This window comes from Emydura macquarii, unplaced genomic scaffold, assembly GCF_026122565.2.
Source record: "Emydura macquarii macquarii isolate MOO-44397 ecotype Brisbane River unplaced genomic scaffold, CSIRO-AGI_Emac_v2 contig_2897, whole genome shotgun sequence".
NCBI lineage: Eukaryota > Metazoa > Chordata > Testudines > Chelidae > Emydura > Emydura macquarii.
In genome coordinates, this window is record NW_027133034.1 from 33139396 (window position 1) to 33158461 (window position 19066).

The following is a 19066-nucleotide window of genomic DNA, read 5'->3' on the forward strand; positions in this document are numbered from 1 at the left end:
GTGAATATCAGACTTACAACACTTAAACAAATACTAGATTTAACAACCCCAGTTACTCCTACACTGATTAAAAAATAAGAATAGCTGTGAATTTCACCTTATTAGTTAGCTATAGGGCAACAAATTAACTCTGAAAGCCAGAACATCTTGAGTTAAAAATATTTGATGTGAATGAAGTTGAAGTTAGAACTGGTTAAACAGCTCAAATAAGCCCAGGACAGACACAGCAGTAAACTCATTTTTTTTCAATTTTATCTGAATAAATTTCCACTTATAACTAAGCATCCAGGATATGACTGTTATAAAGGGGAATATATGTAACTATCCCTAATATCCTTGAGCAGTGCTAGAGAGTTGCAAGCAAATAAGAAGTGAGGTAACTTACAGGATGGGTACAGAAAATCACTATATACTCTTTGCATTCTGAGGTCTGGTCTATACTTAAAATTTAGATTGACCTAAGTAGGTCATTCAGAAATGTGAAAAATTCACACCCCTGAATGCTGTAGTTAAGCCAATCTAACTCCTGGTGTAGACACAGCTAGATTGATGTAAGCATGCTTTCATCGATCCACTCACGGAGGTGGATTACCAACAGCAATAGGATTGCTATAGGAAGCACATACATGACAGAGCTACAGCTCTGCAGCTGTCCTGCTGTAACATTTATAGTGTAGATGTGGCCTTAGTTTAGAGATTAATTATATTTTGAAATTCATTTTTTTCCCAATTCAACAAACTAGTGCTCTGGTTTGCAGGACCCAAGTCTATAAAATAAGAGAAAACTATTCATAGGTCCTGTAATTATGAAGGCAGCAATTATAACATAGCCACATTGTTAGGTCCATGCTTCTGTCTAATGACGAATGGAATGCTCCCATAGCATAGAATTTTACAACTGTTTCACAGTCAACCACTAGATGTCATATATCTGCAGATGAAATAAATAGCTGTTGTCCTCAACCATCAGTTACTCTTTAATCAGGCTATGAAAAGAAAGAAACAAACAAAATAATAAATACTGCCCACCTCTAGTGAAGAGAGTGAGCATGCATCTACAATATACCAGCATCTTCAACAGGAAGTGAAAGAAATTAGCTCTTGTCTACAGACATGTTTAATAGAATCACAATCTCAAAGACAAATAGGCTGTGGAACTCTTTCCATAAATGAAAAATCAAGGACTATGTTAAATGAATTTGGTTCTGTCTAGTTAGCAATGAACTGGTATATAGATCACAGAAAAGACCACCATACTTTACATAAATGGAAATGCTGGCAGACTTGGCCAAGAAGGTAAAAGCTGAATGGGCATGGAGATGGGATACTCAGCCACTAAGTGGGACTGTGCTCAAGGTCAGAGTTAAGGCAAATTTGTGAGGCAGCATGAGGAAGCTTGCACACCTGCTACTCATGCTGTACCTGTTCTGTGAATAAACGCAATACTTCATGTTTCAGGGGTGCCAACATGATACCTTTTGTGAGTACTAAGTTTCACACACAAAAAAACAAACAAGTAAATGTTGTGGAAACAAGAAGTATACTATTTTGAAGAGCAAGCAACATCTCCTACACAGACAGGAAAAGCACATAAAGAGGAAGAACTGAGTATCCACCACTACTATCTTGAAATAGAAGAATAAACTAAAAATAATTACATCACTATGGTTAACCATTGAAAAAACATAACTTCTACCCCAATGTGTAAACAGAGCCAGATTCAACAGCTCTGCTTTGGATCAGCATAGCCAGCACAATTAGGTTGTAGGGCAAGTATAAGGCCCTCCCCGCACTGGTGAATAGCACTGATGCAGGAGGCCTCTATACCAGACACGCAGCCAGCTCTGTGCACCTGATGCAGGGGTTGTTCTGAGGTGGGAAAGATGGAGAAGAGAGGAGGCTTGTCTGGGACTGCCCTAGCTGATGATCCCCTGCAGTTACAAGCCCCGTCTACCCCCAGAAGCTCCTAAAAGGCGACCTCAGTCTCCGCCTTAGTGAAGTTTGACTGACAGGTTTTAATTACACAATCTCATACTGTTTCTCAAATAATAGAATATTTTTCTACTCTTAGATACATATGTGTAGCATCCTCTAGTAACTACAGACAGTATTCATTTATATGAAAAGTATACAAATCGTTCTGACAACATTCTACTCATTAAGTATAAAATATAGAGTAAAAGTACTCACCTAAATTTTCAACTAAAAATTTAAAAGAATATACATTAAAAGATTTTATCAAAAATGTGAAACAATCCCAAAATATCAGTAATAAAACAAAATGAACAAAAACGAACAAAGAACTCCATAAACAACTAAACTGAGGGAAAGAAGGGAAATAAAAAAGGAAGAGAAGTGTTGTGAGATGATAAGTGCAAGTTCATGGGAATCAAGAGAAGGTCTGACTGACATGTTACTAAATTGTATGCAATGCTGTTGTAGCCATGTTGGTCCCAGGATAAGAGAGACAAGGTGGGTGACGTAACATCTTTTACTAAATTGCCAGTACTGCAAAACAATCCAGGCAGGCCAATCTCTGCTCCCATGTGGAGTCCCATTGGTTTCAATGGGACTCCTCAGACGTGCAAATGTAGACACCCAGTCCCCTTTGCAAGATGAGGGGCTAAATTTGGAAGAGTGACTAGTAGCTGTGTAATATCTTGTAAGAGATCCCTGGTAAAATAGAATAAATTCAGGTTATCAGTTCTAGCTGATGTAGCTTTTTCTATTGTAAGCATTACAGTGATCTAATATTTCCATTCACTGAGAGAAGAGCAATGATAAAGGAGGATTCTTTTTAAAAGTGTTCATTAACACTGGCTTTGAAAGGTAATTTGGAATGGGTGTATCCACATTTAAACCCAAAAACTGAAAATGATGTGGAAAAATGTTCTGTTCAAGAGATAAGATTTCATACAATACCTATATCCAGAGAGGAGAGAGATTTTATCATAGTGCCAAGTATAAGAGATAAATATGTAGAGGAATTTTGACATCCAAAACCCAGCAGAAATTGAAAGTCTGCCTGTAAAGTGTCTTGCAGGAATCCAGTAATATCTATTCAGGATCTTATTTTGTAGTAGATGGAGAGAGATGAAGAAGGTGTTAACAATAAGTTGTACCAAATGCTTAGTCAGCTTCATGTAGGGTGAGCTTGAGATCTGTTTTCCATTTGGCTCTAGAGGGAGGATGGAGTGGTATAAGAGAAGTGTATTTGTTCAGTCTGACAGGATCTCATCTTATCTAAAAGGGATAGGTGTCTTCCCCAAAATCCTACATGCTAAAGGCTGGTACAAAGTAGTGGTTTAGTTTCTCCACAATTGTCTTGTCCTTCTTAACTACTCCCTGATAGTCACACAGATTTCAGCGAATCCAGCTGAAATCAGAGGGACTGTTCAGTGAGTAAGGGTAGCAGAATCAGGTCCTAAGTGATGATATTTAACAAAAAGGCACAAATGCCGAGTGTCGTTTAGTTGAGTCTGTGTGAGGAAGGTGAAGGGATTTACTTTCATAGCATCATATCCCGCCTTAATCTGGTCATGGTGACATCACCCACCAACTGTTACTCTCAACTGCCATGGAACAGTTTGACTCCAACATTCCATCTGACTTCTAAAAATGGTCCTTGCTCTAAAAAAAGTGTTTCCTTCTGTTTCATAATCCACTGCTCTAGAATAGTTGGGTTGTCTTTTAAAGCAAAAAGGATTATGTTCTTTTACTGCTTTGCATTGTCACAAACCTTCTCTATTTTAAATTGTATGTCCTGAGTTGCTAGGAGTACTTGAAACTCCAGGATGTTGTATTAAGGGGGAAAAAATCCTGGTTGGGGAGACAGACCTATGCCCTTGCGTCTTAACCAAGGCCATTGCTAACACCTGCTGGCTCAATTTTATTCTTTCCCCTGACTCTAAACTGTTTTGGACTCATGAAAGGGGATGGAGGATCCTGTGGGACAAATTTGCACTGCCCTGTGATGAGCACCTGATAGCGATTTTAATTGAACCCTGGATTCCTTCTAAAGTGTGCTTGCTCAGATGTGTAAAATGATTAACACCTATTCTATGTAAACAAACTGGTCCTACCACTAACCACACGATGACCATCCACGATGACCATCCACAAAAAGTTTTAACACCTCTTCCTTCTTCTGCCACAGAAATATTTACAGGCTCACGAGACTCATGTATCTATCAGTCTCACAACACAACCCGTCCCTGCGAGTCAGCACAGGCATAATGATTCCCAGAGACATTGAGGATGTCAGAAATTGGGCTAGCGATCCAAGGTGAGCTTCATCCCATCTAGCTTGCTTGGCATGAGGAAGGACAGCACTTGCTATAGCCACCCTCTGGTTTTTCTCATCAGTAGCTTTCGACGTTTTGAAAGTTTCAGTTCCGGGGAGAGACTTTCAGGAGGGAGTTCTTTCAGGCACTTGGTTTTCTTAAACTACACTGGCCCGGGTTTTCTAGCTAGGGGTCATGACCCCTCAGGGGAGTTGTGAGGTTATTACGGGGGCGGTCATGAGCTGTCAGCCCCCAGGCATGCTGTTTAGGATGGCCTGGCATGGGGGGAGGTCATCAGTTTTGTGGAGGGGATCATCACGGGCTGAAATATTTTCAGAGGGGGTCCCAGCAAAGAAAGTTTGAGAACCCTAGCGTCTGATTTCCTATCTCTGGGCAACAATACTGGGGTGGTGGCGCCTGTCTCCCTCAGCCTAGCTGGCAGGCGGAGCTAGTCCCGTCTCTGCCCGGTGTTTTCCCCGGTGTCATGCACGCTGCCATGCTTAAATTACGGAAGCCGTCGTGACAGGACGCTGATAACTCAAAGCAGAACTGGGTATTGAGGCATAGCCATGAATCTGCAAAAAGCTCCCTTCGCAGGTGCCTCGGGGGGGTGAGAAGCCCGGCAGCGGGGGCAGAGCGAGAAAAGGCAGCTTCGAAAAGTTTTTCTTCGAAGACGCGGGCGCGCCGGGTGGGCGGCCGCTCTGGGGCAGGGAGCAGGGGCAGCCCCGGGCGGCAGAGGGGCAGGTGCCGCCGCGAAGGCGAGAAGCCCCTCCCCTGTGGCGGCCCCAGCCTCCCCTGAGTCAGGGCTGCGCGGGGCAGGGCAGCAGGTGCCGGGCAGCGGCAGTAGCCGCCTCCGCTGAGCGAAACCTCCAGAGCCGGCTCTCCAGTCGCAGGCGGGGGCGGCCCCACGGGAGGCAGCCGCCACCTGCCCCGGGTATTTAGAGGGGCGGGTCCCGCCGGCTGCTGCCTCTGGCTAGAGCGGGGGCAAGGGCTGAGCGCGGCCGGCAGCGAGATGAAGCAGGGAGGTATCGAGAATCCGGCTTTCGAGTCCTCCAGCCCCAATCTCCGTCTCCAGCGCAGGGCGAGCGCCAGCCGCCTCCGCCCGGCCCCCGCTCGACCCCGGCCGGTGTGTGAGGAGGGGCCCTGCGGGTGGGGCAGCTTCACCCCTAAGGCTCTGCAGCTCTGCAACAACGCCGAGGGATACCTGAGCGCTTACAGCCTGCTGGCCATCTTCCAAGGTAACCCCAGCCTGAAGCGGGGCCCCCGAGGGAGCTTCGCTGGGCGATCCCTCAGGGGTAACGGCAGCCCAGCCTTGCCCCTTCTGGGAAGGGGGGATGGTGGAGGAGACGGGATGGTGGGCCAAGGAGGCTGTGAAAGGGACTTGGGATGAGAGGGGAAGCAGGAGTGTGAGCTTCAGTAGAGTTGGTGTCAGCCTGAAATGTGGCAATCTTGTGACTTCACCGGTTTCTATGTTCTGCATGTTCAGTCTCCTAGCCAAAGTGGCCCGGATAATGCCAGACTCTCTTTTTAGGTGCTTCCTCCTACGCTTTTTTTTGTACTCTCTCTTAAACTTGTTTATATCCCTGCACACCTCTCTGGTCGATAGGTTTCATACCTTTTTCTATGCCACTTCACTACTATTTATAACATAGGGAAAATGCTCCCACCCAGTGAGCTTTTTAATGTGGTGAATAAAAGGGACACGCTTTTACTTTATATGACTTTACAAACAAAGAAATCAATCGTTAACAAAACAGTAAATGTGAGTTGACTAGGAAATGACTAATACTATTACCTGTCTTCCAAGCAAGTTAGCCACTGTCTTTTATCAGATAAGTTTGTAGCTAGACTAACCGTAGGTATATTTTCAGATACTTGTATGCCTTATTCTAACAATGGCCCAGGACTGAAAACGTCCAGCATTCAAACCTGAGAAACTAGTGCATGAGTGGGTGTGCAGTCATGAATACACACAGGCCTTGATCTTGTAAACTCTTAAGTATATGCTTAACTTTATGCATGCTAAATTAAGCATATGCATAAATTTCAGCAGGGCTGTGGCCATAGTTGGGCTAACTAAACGGTTTTTTTTTTTACAAATGCTTTCTAGGTTCCATTGACTCCAGTGAAGCCATTTTCCTGGTTCTTGAGTCAAGTGGAACATTAATTACTGAATTCTAGGACTAAATCATAAAACAAAGAAAGAACTGAAAAACTTGAAACATTCAAGCTTTTTTTGCTTGTCATATTCACAGTGCAGTTCTAAAGATCAAGGATTACCTTCCAGGGTGGTGCCAGTCTTTGCCTGGTGGGGGGACTGAGATGGGCTAGACAGAAAATTGGCGGGGCTGCACTATACATCTTGTGTGCACAGACCACACTTACTTCTGCAATTCTGCACTGCTGCTTATGGTGGCGCTGTCTTCAGAGCTGGGCCCCCAGCCAGCAGCTGCTGCTTTCCTGCTGCCCAGCAGCTCTGTAGGCAGTACTCAAGTAAGGATGGCAATACCATACTATACTATCCTTACTTCTGTCTAATGTTTGACCATTGCATTGGGAGAGGTGGCTTCAGGGGGGTTAAGGCAAATTTTGGGGTGGCCAAAGCCTATGCAAGCCCCCCCTCCCCCGCCCAGTGTTGCCCCTGAATTACCTTCCATGTCCATACACTCAGAGCAGAGATTTGAATAAATTTTGTCAGGTATTTTCAGTTAGTATTACATTTTCTTAAGACATTTGTGGCATGAATACTAATTTAGGCCTTGATCCTGCACAGAACCATGCTAGGTGGGCTGCTTGAACAAAACCCCTTTGATTTCATTGGGATTTCTTTTGATCTCAGGGGTCAGCTGAGGTGGCTCTATTTGCAGAATTAGGGTCTACGTTAGCATCTGTGCCTCAAATGTGCAAATTTGAAAAAACCTCAAAGTTAATGCTGTCTAAAAGTATCTGACAAACTTGAAGTTATGAAACTGGTCCTATCTCTGCTGATTTTAGGTGTTCTTGGCAACATCCTTCATACTCCCATTTGTGAGCCATTTTGAGCAGAGGCTGTCAGTTGTGTGGCTTTTCTGATGTAGATAATCTTATTGGGGAACCTAAAGAGTAGCCAACTACCTTCTTGTCATTGTGACATAAAATGAAATTACATATATTTCCCAAGGTGAAAGGCTATATGCATTAGCCTTATATTTCATCTTTTTTATATGAGGTGGTGCTCAGTGTTCATCATAATTTAATAGAGAGATTCTCCTGCTAAAATTGAGATGACAAACCTGGACAAACATCCTAATTTGCTACTAGACATTTTGGTAAAAACTGCATCTTCCTGTTGAAACTTGATAGCCTTGTTATCATTAAACTTTTTTGTATTTTAAAAAAAATTCTTTCTATGTTTGAGAAATTAAGCATGGAGTTTCCTAAGCACTCAGTGTTGACTTCATTGAAAACAGAGTTGTGGGCCAGCACTGAGCAGTTTTGCAAGTCAGAAGAGCCAAAGGGTTTGGAGTTTAGAAACAGGAAAATTGATCCCAAAGTGCCCTCTTAAAATCATGGTCTGAATTCACAAGTGGGACATGGGCACCTAAGTATAACATTTAGGTGCCAGTGACATTTACAGAACCCCTGCTTAGCTGCCGCCTAACCCTGCATGTGCCTGAAAGCCCTAGATGCTTAAATTTCTATTGGTGGGCATGTGCATAGCCACCTAGGTCCTGATACTGCCAAGCAGCTTGGTGCATAAGCCGTCAGTATTCATGAACTAGCGTCTCTCTTCCTATTTCAACTGTGGTGTCCGATCCAGTAGATGTGCTCAGAAGCTGCTTAATAGATTGGTCCACCCCTTCCCTGCCAAAAAAAGAGCTACAGGGGACATCAGCTCTTTGCCCAACATTCCAGTGGTTAGAGCACTCATAGGGCAGGGGTTTTCAACCTGGGGGTCTGTGGACCCCTGCGGGTCTGTAGATTGTCTAAGATTTCCAAATGGGTCCGCACCTCCATTCAAAATTTTCAGGGGTCTGCAAATGAAAAGAAGTTGAAAACAACGGTCATAGGGAATATGAAAGGCCTGGGTTCAAATCTCCACCCATCATAATGTGGATTAGGGACTTGAAACTCAGGTCTTTCATATATCAGGCGAGTGCCCCTTATGTAGACACAATTAAGTGCCTTGGGCCCCCATCTGTTTAAAAAAAAATAATTAAAAAACCCAAAAACATTTCCCTATCTTTACAGGAGTATTTTGAGGATTCAACCATTAAGATCTGTGAAATGCTTAGGTACTATAGGGACTAATGTAAATCAAACAAATAAACTTGCATAAACAGACACAGCATCTCAGTTAGACTTACAGCCAGCATTTTGGATTGTTTTTTATGGTGGTAGAATGCTAAATGTCTTAATTAAAATAGGTATCCTTTTACCTTCAGCTGTTCATGACATGACAAAGGCAGGAAGTTTGTGACTTCATCTTTAAAATTGGGTAGTGGTGGAAAGGGAGGGAAGAGAAGCCTAACTAACCTAGATAAAAGGTGTAGCTTGAAATTAAGGTTGCAAACAAAATATTGAGTTTTGTGTGGGGATGAGGGGAAGGGAAAAGACCCACACTTCCAAGCATACTGTAGTTCTAAAGAGTATCAAAGCTAGGATGTTAAAATGCAAGATTGTATTTAACAAATAATACTTCAATGCACATTTGGGAATATGTAGATGGAAAGTTAAGGTAGTCAAAACTACTGTAACTCTATCTTGCACCATACTACTATGGGAACAATTACATTAACGTACTTACAGGTGTAAGTATTTCCATTTTCAAATGTCAGAAACATCAGAGAAGGTAATACATTCTAGACATGTCAACCCCCACCAAATACTAAAGTACCTCCATGATTATCCAGCATAGTTTTATATCCTCTGTAGAACCTGTGACTAACAGATGGTGAGCATTGCTGCTCTAACCCTTCTTTTAGATTCAATAATCCTCAACTTTCATCACATTTGAGCATATATTTTTACATGAAGAATGTTAAAAATAGCAAACTGTAATGTACTAGTGTGCATGTGTATCACTGCTTTAATTGAAGCAATGTTGGGCACACTTAGGACTCCATCGAGTTATGAAGATTTTGCAGTCTAATAGCTGGCCTTAAAAAGAGGATATTGCAATCATTGGCCGCTGATAGATTCTCCTACATTTCAAGCGGAGCTGGCAGGGAAACTGACAATTTTTTTGTAACCTGCTCTCATCTCAAGTTCAGATGAGGCCTATATTTCTAGAATATAATAATTATGTACAGTATATGGTTAAATAACTAACTTGGTATCTGATTTATCTGACCTTTGATCAATATAAAAGTACATAATTGCATCTTAGGCTGCATGTCTGAGTCACCATAAATTATAACAAGAGATGCTGCAATTCACAGCTGTGGGAGGGAATAATAACTTTTCAAGTGGAGTGACAGAATGTGTAAACAATGTCTTCATTATTGTTTCCGAATAAATTACTGCCACTTTTGAGAGTCATGGCTTTCCCTGGATAAATGGAGGGAGGGCTATTTTCAGACCTGGGCTAGAACTATTATTGACATCAAGAGTAAGCGGAGAAGAATAAAATAGGTACAGCCAATCTGCATTTGGCTTTGACAAGCTTTGTGACCAGACATAACATAATACAAATATCCTGGATTTTTTTTTTTGTAACTTGGATGAGTGATTAAAGACCACATCTGAGACCTTAGCACTGGGAGAGGAAAAAAACCCTCTTTGGCCACTATGCTAAATGGATGGGAAAAAGTTAAAATAGTAATGATTAGTTCTAGTAAAGTAAGTAAAAGATTAATGATTTACTAATTAACAAGCTAGTTCTTTGGTGCAGTCCCCATTGTGGACCACACTATGGACTAGTCATTGCATAAATGCAAGTAGTTGAAACAGACTGTTCCTTGGCTAATATTTACTTGAGTGCTAAGAGCTCTTTGAGTAAGAGTTGAGAGTTGCAGACCATATATTATCTGAATCAACAGGCTTCATCTCTGCTAAAGCAATTCTGTTTCTCCTTTTGTAATAAGGCATTGAAAATTATCTTGCCAGCAATTGCATTTAGTACTAAATTGTTCTCTAAAGTCTTACAAATGACGTTCAGCTACAGCTTATGTGGCTTTTAAGTATGTGACTTGAACCTTGGTAACTAACCCAATGACAGGTTACAATAAGAATGTTTAACAGTTTTGTAATCAGTTAATGATCTACTTGGCTTTTGTGGTGTAGAGGCTTTTAATTCCTGTAAGCCAGTTTCCCCTCTTTAAAATATAAAGATGCTTACCTACTTCATATGGATGCCCACAGAACTAACTAGATGTTTGAAGTGCTAAGCATATGCCAAAGAATGATGACCAGGAAATTAACTTGATATTTGCTCATTCCCCTAGGTCATTAGGACCCCTATTCACCACTGTGTGTGGGTGTGGGTTTTTTTTTTCTAAGTAGAAAAACAATCCACCATGCCAACAGTCCATCACATAGTAGCATTTGAGATACTGGAATTCCTCTCTTTTCCTCTCCTATTCCACCCCGCCCCAATACTCCAACATATGAATTAAATATAGTAGCTTGAATATCGCAGTTGATAGGGTGAATCTTTCCCCAGTCCTTTTATGCTGGGTGTGGTGTTGGGAATTAAGGTTCTCTTAGAGCCCAGTATTGGGCCACGGAGGATTCCCTCAGTGAAGGAACTATGGAGGAGAGCTGTAAGACTGACTGCTAAGGATCCTTCAGAAGCCTTGTAGTAAGGGTTATACTTGGGGCAGGTCTAGTGGCAGAAAGGGTTATGCTCGGGGCTGGTCTAAGGGTATGGTAGAGCCATGCTGTAGATATTCTGGATAGTGTTCCTGCTTATAGTGCACCCTGGAGAGGCTGCTATAACTTAAGTTCTGTTTATGCTTACAGCTGTGTGTAGAGTACAGGCTCTATGCCTAGCTAGTATGGGTATCAATAGCTTTGTAGACATCAGTGACGCACAGTTTAGGCAAGTAGAGTGTAGGCACTCCTGAACCCTGTCGTTACATTCCCTGGGTACATAGTCACACAAGCAGTGCCTCCCCATCTACCCTGCTGTTTAAGAGTGTAGTGTCCTGCTCCTGGAGCTTTTCACTGACACAGGGAAAGGCTTCTGCAGCTCCCTGCAGTGGGGAAAGGCTCTGACAGCTCCCCACTGTCCAGCTGTTCCCTTCTGCCTCTCTTCTGCCAGAGCCTTTCACTGACGTGTATAGCTACATAGCACAATGTGGATTCCATACTGTATATGCTGTTGCAAGAGGTGCGCAGTTTAGATGTAGCCGCAGGGCATATACCCTATATGGCTCTCTACGCATGTGAGCAGTACCTCTTCTGTCTACGCTGCTATTTTTAGCAGTTAGTGTTCTGCTGGAGCCATATGTAGCTACACAACACAGTGGGGATGCAGCCTGCCTTTCACTGTAGCATGTAGCTACATGTACACTGTGCGCGACAGCAAGTATAGATGGAGGCTTTAAATAGTCCTTAGTCTCTGCAGAGCCAAATCAAGAGGGCACAAAGGTGGCTTGAATCTGGGTCTTCCATATGATAGGTTAGTGACCTAACAATTAGGCTGAAAGTTAGATGGAGGGTAGCAAAACCTCTTCTTCACTAATAGTTTCAGGTCAACCAAAACCTTTGGGTAAACTGTTCACCTGAAAAAATGTGCCCTATGCCAATGTCTGGATAAAGTTCTTTGCTCTCAAAGTCACTAAACTCTCTCAAAAGAGCAAGATTGAATTTGAACTTGCATATAATGCAGTGGTAAGGTTTTACAGTAGTTTTTCAAGAAAATAATACTTACTTGATTTGTCTAATCATTTCTCTTTTTTTGGTAGGTATTGTGGTGAATGGCCTCGTAAATGTTAGCATTTCCACTATTGAAAAGCGTTTTGAGCTGAACAGTTCCCTCGCTGGTGTCATCTCTGCAAGCTATGACATTGCTTTTTGTGTATTGTCACTGTTTGTATCTTTCTTCGGAGAAAGAGGGCATAAACCAAGATGGCTTGCCTTTTCATCATTTATGATCGGATTGGGATCACTTGTATTTGCCTTGCCACACTTCGCTGGTGGAATATACCAATATGGATCTAAACTTGAAGGTAAGCTTAAATTGTGGTGGTTTTCCTAAAAAATGAATAGGGTAACTGAATATGCAGAGTTGTGTTAAATAGATCCCTATATATTTGGCTATGGAAGAGTATTATCTGGATTAGGGTACCAAGTTCAGAGGAAGATGTGGGATATGTTCCCTTTTTTGTCTTGCATACTTGGAGTTATGTTTACTGAGGATTTGGGTCTGCTTACAGTTGTACCCGTTTTATATGGGTACATGTTTTTTTGTGGTTTGTTACAGCCCCATGGCAGATTCTCAGCTTCTTACTGATGTAGATCAATGCCTTCTTTATGTGCTGCAAGATACCAGGCATTCTTAAATGGCTAGTGATGCCTTCTTCATGAAGGTCCCATCTTGATGTTAAACTTCGCTAACTTCTACACTGTTTCAATTTTCTATTTTTAGTGAAGGCTACTGCAAAAGCTGAGATGAAGGGGGTAGCTGCAACAACACTTGTTCAGACGGTCTGGGAGTACTTACATTGCAATCCTTCTTGGGTGGGACTGTCTTTGTTCTGTATCTCTACAGCACCTCACACAATAGGGTCCTGGTCTGCAACTAGGTGCTATGTTAATAGTACTAAAAATCGAGGAAAATCAGGCTTCTGATGAAGTATTGGAAATTGACTTTTGGTATGGGTTGTCCTTACAGTGTTGAGGGGCAAACTGTCTTGTGTATGTGCATGCATGTGTGGATTTGTACTTGGGTCTCTCTCTGACACTGTTGCTTTGGAGATGGTTTTGAACTTTTGTGTGTGACTTTATCCCTTCAGTGACTCTGCTCTTTCCTTCTAGAGGGAAATGCTGGGAAACTTCCTTCAAAGTGTTCATCAATGTTGAAGTTTCTGTTCCGTGTGTATGATATACTTTTATCACCTCATCAAATCAAAATTCTGCACTTGATGCTTTCTCAGTGCTTGCTGGGGATACACATGACACTTTCAGTGTCAGAATACCTTCATGTCATGTCTTTAGGCTGATGTGAATGATTTGTGGCTCTGTCATTTTTGAGTAAACTGAACATACCAAATGAAGTGATTAAATATTTCCAACCTACCATGTATTCTCCTTTATAAAACTGCTTTAGACCCAAAGTTATTCCACATCTATACTGTTGCTCCCTTTAAAATATGCTGTAGGCCTGATTTTTTCACTTAACTACCTGGCACAGACTTTTTTTAACCATCTGCAACCCTGTGCTGTTGTCTAGTATGTCATATCTTGCAAGGTGAAATGGCTGCAGATGGTGTGCAGATTCAGGCTAAGCAAATGTTTGGCAAATTCAGTATGTCTATTTCATGATTCATGTGTCCTTAAAAGAGCTCCACCCACTCTCCTTCTCAGTCAGTAACACAGTATTGAAGTGCCTCATCATTTGCCGGGTAATCTTTCTGTCTTAAACACATCAAGGCCAATCCTTATCTGGCAAAAATGTTGTGTGTAATAACAAATGCTGCTCCTTGCCTTCAGGACTGAGCATCACCTATTGGTTTTGACAGTAAAATGTCTGAAAGGGCTGTTATGCTGGCATATTTTTACTCTAAATGATTTGACTCAGGAAAGCGAAATACTAATGTAAACATAATAGTGAAATTAACTTCAAAGTATGGCTGTGCAATGTTGAAGAACTTCCACTGAAGGTAGCATTCATGGGTAAGAGGCTATTGCACACTGGGAAGAAATCTAAGACTGCAGTGTACAGCAGCAGTCACACTAGCATGAGATTGTAAACCTATTTTGAAACAACTTGCATTTAGAAGACCTTGGTGTCAAAAATATAAGTACAGCACCTCTCCCCTCTGATTTGGGTTTTTCCTTCGCTTGTTTTGTTCTGAGATAGACTTCCCTCTCCTCCTGCTACTTAATGGTACTCTTTTATATTTGAGTATAGGTTCTCTTTCTGGCAGGATGTATCTTTCTTCTGACTACTTTTTTTTTTGTTCCTCCTCTATTTTCTGTTCTCACTCTTTTTTTCATGCCTTCCTTTTCTATGCAATCATTGTGTTGCTTTCATTTTAATGCCCATTTATCATGCCATAATTTCATTTAAAGCCCGGCTTCTCCTTCTCCCATCCCAATATATTCTATTCTATCACTAGCCTCTCCTGTGGCTAAACATAGTACATAAATTGGGCTACGAAAATAAGTGCGAAGAGGCATGGTAGGTTTCCAGCAACCTGCCAGATTTATTGGCTTCTTGCCTACCTTCCTTGTTTTCAGGAAAAAATTAATGTTTCTATGTTTCGAATAACTCAGTTGGTATATATTTGTATTTATTAGCCATTTGGCAGTTTTACTGCAGAGCACTGAAATCAATTTGTATATCAATACTACCTTTAAATATTCATTGTATGTAGACAGTGGATATGTCATAGGGTTGCCAGCTTTTGAAGCACTGTTTTTCGTTTTTTTTGTTTTAAAAACATCTTGTTAAAAACAAGTTACTGCCTACTTGGCTTGTATAGATTATTATTATTATTTTTTTTTTTAAAAAACAAATATAGTCACCCATTCTTTGTTTGAAGAATTGGGATTAAAAAGTTCTGAATGGCTGATACTAAGAGACTGATTATAATTTTACATGTGAGCCAGTGCTTATATCTTGTTTGCCCAGGAAAATATTTATTTTCAATGCATCTTGAGCATCTGAGGTTAGACTAGAATCTGGATTTAAGTAACATATAACACTTGATTTGAGTTTGCTTAGTGCCATAGTACTTGTTACTTGTTTAGGCTACTTAGACCTCTTCCTAGTCACCAAAAACATGAAGGGGAAAAACAAACACTGATCCAAACAAAGAACCCAAATTGATAAATTAGAGAGATTCCAAAGAAGGGTAATAAAGACAAAGGATTGTGTGCTCATCTATTCAAGAAATCTAATACTTAGAGCAGAAAGAGAGAGATTGTGGTAGCTGTGATATATATAAAAGTGTTGGATGCCATCTGAAGCTAAAAGAGTAAAGGGAAGTAGGCTAGATATTAAAGCATTGAGTGAAATCAGTTAGAAACTAAATAACTTGCTAGAGAATGCTGTGATCATGTCTCAGCAAGACATGGCCAAAAACTGGTAAGAAACGCTGGTAATGCAGGAGCGAAGGGGATGGACTCAAAGGGGATGGACATATAACTCTAGTTCCTTTCTAGCCTCTCACATCTGTGCTAAGAAATAGGTATGCTAATGTTCATTGTCCCAATGTCTGTCTTTTTGTGTTTTCTATCTTCTGGTTTTGGAAGCTGTGTTGTATCTGAAAGTCAGGTTAAGTTTTCTCTCCCTCATTGTTCTGTGGGCTAAATTAGTCTCCTGATGTCAGGTGTGCAATTCCATTGCCTTCACTGTGATTACAAAACTGTAACTCGCTAGAACTTATTACAGTAGAGTCTAGAGGACCCAGCTGAGATGGGAACACTACTGTGCAAGACACTATATAAATGTATACTAAGAGACAGTCCCTGTTCCAAAGTGCTTACGATCTAATTAGAAAAGACAGAAGAGATGAGAGAAATGGTTTGCTAAACATCATACAGCAGAGCAGGGAATGGATCCCAGTTCTATTGCTAAATTTCTCTTAAATGCTTCCTCTCCACTTGAAACCCAAGGAATAGAATCTAGCACATTCCCTCATAGCTTTGCTAGCAATGCAGAGATCACAGGAGTAAAAACATCTATTTTGTCAAAGCTCATAGGATATGAATGAGTGCATATGGTCTCTTGTAATAGCTATGTTCTACTGGAAAAAATGGAATTGTTGTTAAGAGTGCAACTTGTGTTCAAGAGATGGCTTTCTGGCCCACAGCTGTGGAACTTTCCTCTGAAAGAGATCTGAAGATCCTGATGTTCATGGTCACTTCTGAGCAAAATGTAAACCATCTTTAGATCTGGGTTTTGCACAAGAATACTGGCAAAATCATTTTAATAAAATATGACCAGTGAGTTAGAACAGACTAGTAGGAAAAAAGCAAGTTACTTTCATATTCATAAATACAAGATAACTGGAAATGTGGTCACTGATGCAATAAGAACATCCATATTTTGTGATAAGGGGCTAAATTTACTGTTGCTTTTCAAAGTAGAACCATACTTTTAAGAAAGCCACTGCATAGTACTATTTTTGTTTTTTTTTGTATGTCTTAAACCATTACCAGGTAAGAGTGAACATTCTTAATGAATTACTTAACACCCTGTAGAAGTTTCATTAAGTTCCTCTAAAATGTTGATTAGAAGTGTGGTTTGTGCCAAGAGGAAACTGAGAACTTCTTCTTTCTTGGGGTACACAGTACTGAGAACTTTCAAAATGAGTATCAATTCTGTGGCAGCATTTAACTTGGTGCTTGTCAGTATGAAGCACAATGCTAACTATTATACTTACGTTGAATATCCAGCCTTTACAATGTGTAGTGTGACACGAGTAGTTAATTGTATGGCCAAGAGTATAAATGTCTGTCAAACTGTTTGATCTTTCATGGCCATCCTAGCTTTTATTACAGTATTTCATAAAGCATACATACATCAACTATGGAGAAATAGTCTGTTGCCTTAAAGTGAGTATATTAAATGAATTCTCTAAAACCATAATTATTAGCTAAAAGCAGTTTGAAACATTCTTAATCCTTCAGTTCTCAGTAGGAGCGTCTTAAAGTGGAATGGCTTCATTTACAATATTGATCACTTCACATTTTTCAAAGCATGGTAGACAATGACTAATCCTTAAATATGTTTGCTAAAATGTTATACACTTACTGTGCAGGGATTCTGAGACAGAAGCTAAGTGAATTGCCAAAGCCAAAGAGCAAGGCAGTGGCAAAGTTTGGACTAGAATAGTAGAATTGCTTCCTGAGTTCACTAGATCATGTTGCTTTTCAAAATATAAGGGTGTGAACAGGGAGGTCAGTGGGAAGATAAAGCACTTGGAAAACTGAATTTTTCAGGAACACTTCAGAAATCACTGATTCTGATCTGACTTGCTGAAAAGCATGAGTACATTTGCTTTGCTGCTGTAGGTACATGAGCAATTTTTTTCAGTAATCTGTCAGATTTGCTCAAATGTTCTACATGAAATAGAACAAATGGGTATAGGGGCTGAGGGAAACTACCTCAGTGTGTCCTCTGATGTTATCTCTTCCATAATACTTGGTTGTATGCATCCATAATGACATTACAATGGTGGCACCTGGTAGCACACAATAGTTAAAGTTGCATTCTAAAATGAAGTAAAATGGGGGCAAATACTTGCTTTTCCCTCCACCCCTAAAGTAGACATGTCACTGTGAAATTTCATACAGCAGCACCTGGATCCAAGTCTTAGAGGCAAGCTAAACCTTCTATTTTGTACACTGCCAAACCAGCTTAACACACAGTCCAATGCAGAAGACTAACACAAATGATTCATTTAAATGTGATATTTTTGTAGTAACTGTGACAAATTTTCAGGTTTTTGTTCTAGTCAATATTTACCTGGAAAAAGCTTGGTGTTGCAGTTTTGAGTCCACAGTAATGCACAGAACAATAAACCTCTTAAGCCTTGCCTCAATGTTCTAAAGTGTTTAAAGCAGAAGAGGGGATAATGGGAATGCATACAAGACTTGGAGTGTGTGGATGGGTGGGTGGAAGTGTTTGACTGCTTAGCCAAAACTTCCTTAAAAGAAGGGACATCACTCCAAGGAAGCAAACTCTTTGTGTAATACAGAGAACTTGCATATGAGAGAAGCTTCCTGGGTGTTATAGGGGTGCATGATGGAGGCACACGTAACACACTAAGACCCTCTTACCATTCAAAGGCTTTGACGTTGCTCCAAGGCCAGAGGAAAGACAAGGGACTTCACTGTTATTTTAGGTAATTCAATAAGCTGTAACTGCAAGCTTAGTGCTTGTGTTGTGACAACACTGTCCCCTCTAACTGTATAGTAAAGGTGTTTTACCTGTTTCTGTACAACTGCAAATAAAACTTTGGACATGGGAGCTCTGTGGCTCAAGAACTCTTCATTATAGACAGGGCTCGTAGCATTGCTTAACTTAGGATGCCTGACACTTTCCATATGATTTTTTTAAAAGTTGCTTATACCTTTTGCCAAACTTCAACTGTTGGGGCTGAAACTTACCATCCTGCATGTGTGCTTCAGGCTGATTATTTTTTTTTAACTTGAACCAAAATGGCTCATCTATTTAAGAACAAAGCTAGGAAAAGGGCACACTTCTTGCCTATGTTGGAAGAATGCTAGAAGAGCTTTACTTCTCCTATGCTTTGGAGTAAGGAGTTGAAATTTGACAAGGCCACCCCCTAGAACATGCTGTTCTCCACAGCCTGGAATGAACCCCGAGATTCCTGAGTCTCTATATTATTTGGTCAGCAAATAGCAGTGTAATCCTGTGGTAAAGTGTGTCATTCCCTTCTGGTCTACAGTAAGGCTACTGCTGCTATAATTTGCTCTGGTATCTCAAGTGGCAGAGGTGGGTATAGTGGATATAAAATATTCCTATGCTGCTGATGAGCCATGTGAGTGTCAGTATGATACCACATGATCAAAGTTGTTTGCTTTTTTTAAAAAACAAATAGGAAATTATACATACCCACAAACTACATCTAAAGAACATTAAGGCTGGGAAATCAAATGCAGAA

The 19066-nt window shown here is 40.9% G+C and overlaps 1 protein-coding gene across 1 annotated transcript in view; it reads left to right on the plus strand.

The window, feature by feature from the left end:
* The first annotated feature begins 4787 nt into the window (after nucleotides 1-4787).
* Nucleotides 4788-19066, plus strand: part of LOC137166975 (solute carrier organic anion transporter family member 4C1-like) — an 88784-nt gene continuing 74505 nt past the window's right edge. Inside the window, exons 1-2 of the mRNA XM_067568908.1 lie at nucleotides 4788-5521; nucleotides 12173-12436. Coding sequence (XP_067425009.1) covers nucleotides 5296-5521; nucleotides 12173-12436 — 490 coding nt within the window. The 5' untranslated portion in view covers nucleotides 4788-5295. The remainder of the gene's footprint in view (nucleotides 5522-12172; nucleotides 12437-19066) is intronic.